General features: G+C 35.6%; 2 protein-coding genes across 2 annotated transcripts; both read right to left on the reverse strand.

Moving 5' to 3' along the window:
* Nucleotides 1-918: 918 nt before the first annotated feature.
* On the reverse strand, nt 919-1,933 carry LOC128168797 (uncharacterized). The gene is made up of 3 exons (XM_052834960.1): nt 1,797-1,933; nt 1,524-1,641; nt 919-1,414 (listed from the first exon to the last, which is right to left on the reverse strand). Exons 1-3 carry the CDS (start codon nt 1,854-1,856, stop codon nt 1,263-1,265), a joined length of 330 nt encoding a protein of 109 aa, XP_052690920.1. The 5' UTR covers nt 1,857-1,933; the 3' UTR covers nt 919-1,262.
* LOC128168799 (uncharacterized) lies at nt 1,923-4,898 on the reverse strand. Its single transcript, XM_052834961.1, has 5 exons — nt 4,167-4,898; nt 2,463-3,953; nt 2,226-2,344; nt 1,989-2,106; nt 1,923-1,951 (listed from the first exon to the last, which is right to left on the reverse strand). The coding sequence occupies exons 1-5, from the start codon at nt 4,801-4,803 to the stop codon at nt 1,923-1,925; spliced, it is 2,394 nt and encodes a 797-aa protein (XP_052690921.1). The 5' UTR covers nt 4,804-4,898.
* Between the last annotated feature and the right edge of the window lie 24 nt (nt 4,899-4,922).

Genomic DNA, 4,922 nt, shown 5'->3' on the forward strand with positions numbered 1-4,922 from the left:
AGAAAGGAAACAACAATTTATACCAATGTATTTAGATGCTATTAATTTATTTGAGATGCTGGCATATTAGAATTCATTAATTGTCAATGATGGAATATATTGACAAGTTGAATAAATTCAAAAATGATATATTTTCCAATGTGTAAGTAAGGATTCTGCCAATTTTCTTTTTTCTTCCAGGAGAGGATTATTCTTAGTTTCTCTCTGAAATTTGCTGATGGCAATCTGTACTTTGGCTAGTGCAGCATCATAACACTTCCTAAAGCTTTTGTCATGAGGGCTGGTTTTACACAGTCTCTTGTATTTCGTGTACTCAGCCACAAGCTTCGAGTTCCCAAGTAAGGCATTCAGAATATCAGCCGTTGATTTTGGTTGATCTACAGATTTTATTTTTAGAATAAATTTCTTGCATAAAAATTCCTGGATCCATTAAAAAATATTTAAAATATTCCAGTGAATTACTGGTGTAAAAAAATCTTATTTATACATGTATTTTTAAAATATAAATAGTAAAATAAGTGTTTTTTGCTTAAGTATTGTTTTAAAGAATTTTCTTGTCAAACGTTGTCCTTGTGCTTTTTCTTTTATTGGTCATTTTATATGTTTACCTTTAGCTTCAATGAAAAGTCTCTTTTTGCAACTTTTTGGTTGAGGGTCTGAAAAAAAGAGTTTACAATGTCAAGTTTTGTCGGTTAAAATGGTAACTTTTGATTTTTGTTAGTACAATAAACACCATTAAGCAATTTGTATCAGATACTTTACCAAATTCTACAAGCGAACGTTTCTTTCGTGGAAGACTTTCTACCAGTAAATGTGCATCAGAATCTCTTGTGCCTAATATATTCTGTGAAGATAAAACGTCAATGAAAACTTTAAAATTGGTTTTAAAAAAGAACGAAAATTTAACATAGGCCAAATTAAAAAAATAGTTGCGTTGCTGGTAACATGACAACAATATTTAGAGTAGGTAGTTAGGCAAGAACTTTTTTTTATTTTTACTATTTATTTTAAATACATTGTCTTTTGTCAATATACATACACATATAAATAAAAACATGCAACAAAACAAATGTGAACTCTTTAAAGTACAAGAACAGACACATCCTATGATGCAGGTATGCATTTTAATAAATACTGCATGAAAAATATGCATGCGCAGAGAAGTACATTTCCAAATCCAGATGTGGAATAAAAAGTTGAAGGGTCGTGTGTAAAAATTAGGGTATGTCAGGTTACAGGAAACACACTTTTTTTTCTCAGCCTTACCAATATTTTGATAATTCATTTAACACCTTGCCTTTTTTTATTGTAGCATTGAAACTGTAGGTTACCTGATTCAATGACTCCGAGTCCTCCCCTTGTCTGCAAAAAGGGTCCTGTTCTGTCACCATGTTGGCGCAAGGATCAGTCGTGTCTAGAGGTAAAAAATTTTATTGTTGTATTTTTCATTTGCATGGTTAGTTAAGTGCTGTATTGTGACCATCCTTTGCACCAGTATTGATTATTTAAAAAATTGTTCTTACCTTCCTGAGCATCATGGGGGCAAGCCTCTGCCCCATTGCCTTTATTGTCATTATTGGGATGTGTCTCTACAGCATTGTCCTGGTAATGCTGGAAACATTTTCCTGCATCATTCTTCATCTATAAAATACACAGGTTTTTAACACTTAACATCAAGCATATAATTAATAAACAGTAAAATCAGAGAAAAGCAAACAGATGCAAGTTCTTTTGTACTAAGTTGACATTTAGCACCTTGCCTTTTTTTTAAATTTAACATTAAAATTGTAGGTTACCTGACTCAACGACTCCGAGTCCTCCCCTTGTCTGCAAAAAGGGTCCTGTTCTGTCACCATGTTGGCGCAAGGATCAGTCGTGTCTAGAGGTAAAAAATTTTATTGTTGTATTTTTCATTTGCATGGTTAGTTGAGTGCTGTTTTGTGACCATCCTCTGCACCAGTATTGATTATTAAAAAAATTGTTCTTACCTTCCTGAGCATCATGGGGGCAAGCCTCTGCCCCATAGCCTTTATTGTCATTATTGGGATGTGTCTCTACAGCATTGTCCTGGTAATGCTGGAAACATTTTCCTGCATCATTCTTCACCTATAAAATACACAGGTTTTCAACACTTAACATCAAGCATATAATTAATAAACAGTAAAATCAGAGAAAAGCAAACAGATGCAAGTTCTTTTGTACTAAGTTGACATTTAGCACCTTGCCTTTTTTTTAAATTTAACATTAAAATTGTAGGTTACCTGACTCAACGACTCCGAGTCCTCCCCTTGTCTGCAAAAAGGGTCCTGTTCTGTCACCATGTTGGCGCAAGGATCAGTCGTGTCTAAAGGTAAAAAATTTTATTGTTGTATTTAGGCAACTAGTTACAATTTAAGTGTCACAGTTAAAGTTCCAAAAGTTTATTTTTTTAATAGCAAGGAAATGTTAAGATATGTATTTACCATTTGGTGGATATATGAATTTTGCTTCCTTTTCATTGTAGACCTTGATTCTCTTGATGGGGAGTTTGAGGAGACCTTCTGCAAATTTGTCAACACATGTTTTCCAAACAGAGGCCAAAAAGGATGTTTCTCTGTGCAGATTGAAGGAGGTAAAGTTGTGAATTCGTGGACCTTCCTGTCTCCTGCAAGGCTCATCCTCACCATCATAGAATTCAATGCCGCCTTCTACCCATGACCACCATACATCTTTTCCTGCCAACATGAAGTCCGAGATCCTTTCCAGATGGGCTTGAAACAGAACTGGATTTTTTTTAACAAATTCATTTGAGAAAATGGTGTTGCCACGTTTCTCGAGGAGCTTGGATTGATGGCTGATCATCGAGTTTTGTTTTTTTAGAGTGTCCGGTTTTGAGTTAATTTGTTGTTGAATTGTAAATCGTAGAACAGCATTGTCCACCACATATTCTGCGTGTCTGTTGGTTGTTTGTAGGGAAAGACGCCGCAGATCCCCAAAGCTTCTTTCTTCTTGTTCCGGTATGATTGACTTCAAACAAAATATTCTGTAAGTTTCCGGGAGATGGACAGTTATCCGATGATAATGGCTTCCAAAAAATTTTCGAGCTGTTAGTTTTGCTGGTTTTCCAAAGATGAGTTTTGATAGTGTTGCAAATTTAAAACATTGGTTATATAGTCTCAGGATCTGTCTCGGGTTTCTGTTTTTGAAATTGGAATATGATATTTGAATGATTTCAACTAAGCTGTTTACAAGGAATAGGAAATCTTCATGGATTTTGTTTTCTTCATATTTTGTACTGATAAATTTTGCTAGCTTTATTGCATATAGACGTGCGTCAGATCCCTTGATTTGGTTTTTATCTCCAATGGTAGTGTTTGAGAACTGCTCAAATTCTTTTTGAATTTCTTTAGGGACATGAAAGGGAAGCTCTGCAATGATATTCTGGACCACATTGGTTATGTCATGCAAAGGTTCACAGAAGAGTACTTCATAATCTTGGATGCTGATGTCATTTGCACTTTTCGTTGGGTCGTCACACATCAGTGCAGCTGGTCTGCAAATTCCATGAAGTTTTGTTGATAGCTTGTCCGTGAGTTCAGCTTTCTTCTCATTGTCCACCCAAATCTCATGGTGTTCTAGTTCAGTGATGAGTTCATCCTTTTTCAGTTTCTGAAATGGATTAGTTTCTCCCGTTTCCAGCTTTTTCCAAAGATCTCCTTTGATGATTAGTCTCCTTCGCTCTTCTAAGGACAGGAATTGGTTTCTATAGCAATGAACGAGGTTGCTATGTTCCTTCACGTTCACTCCACAAAGACAACTAAAATTTCCTCCCCTTTGCTGCCCACCCTCAAACTGACGAGCAGGGTTATCGCCTGTAAATACTCGCAGCTTCACTTTGATATCTGTATCTTTGAAGGACATGAGGTCTTGCAGTCTGGTCTTTGTGTATGATAGCTGTTCCTTGTCCGAACTTCCTAAAATATGAAAAGGTAAAGTAGGTATATACTTAACGGGTAAATAATTAAAGTATGTACTTCACAGGGATAGAGGGGCTAGACAGAACTAATTGTGTGCAAAGAATATTGTTTAGAGCAATTGAAGCAGTTAGACACTTGAGTCCTTTCAGTAATTTGTGAAAAATTAATTTGCCTTGTGACCAATTAATGAATGTTTGAAAATGTACATACCTGATTTTCCAAAAATGTAAAGCTTGGGTCTTTCCACAAAGGTTTGTACATCCATTGGGAGATTTTCTGGGAACTTTTCTTTGTATTCTTTATCTGTAAGGAAGTTGTTGGTGTTGTATAAAAAAGACACCATGAAGTTAACATAGGAACTGTTTAGAATGTCGGAGTGGTCATGCCAGAGTTTTAGGTAAAAGCTGTTCTCTTCATCACTACTGTCATTTTCCTTTGGGGCTGAAGTGTATGCCGGTCGGTTTTGGCTTTGCAAAATGCCAGCTGCCCTGAAGCGTTCAATCTCCTCCTGTACTATTGTTGTCAGTGGAATTTTTCTTCCATAAACAAGTGTTTCCGTAGTGGTTAATTTTCCATTTGTGTCAATTTTGTTGATTTTTGACAATTTTGGTGCTATTTTTTCTCCAATGTTGATTTCTTGTGTCTTAAGTTTCATTTTAATTATGCTCTTGATTTTTTTAGCGGATCGTGATGAGGGAATAAAAATTCTACTTTTTCCAATTTTGATTTTGGATCTTCTCACTCTTCTTAAATAGTCTCGCCCACTGACTCTTTTTGCTGGATTGAATGTGTTGACATTAACTCCTTGAGTTTTTGCGTAGTTCATTAGAACTTGACCTCCATTCATGGGTTGCTTCCCTTGGCACTTAACGTCATATTTTTTGGCTAGCCTTGACCAATTGATTGGTTTGTTTGAGGGATAGCTTTGAATTTCGGAGATGAATTCTTCTTTTTTAAACTCATAGT

Source organism: Crassostrea angulata, unplaced genomic scaffold, assembly GCF_025612915.1.
Source record: "Crassostrea angulata isolate pt1a10 unplaced genomic scaffold, ASM2561291v2 HiC_scaffold_51, whole genome shotgun sequence".
NCBI lineage: Eukaryota > Metazoa > Mollusca > Bivalvia > Ostreida > Ostreidae > Magallana > Magallana angulata.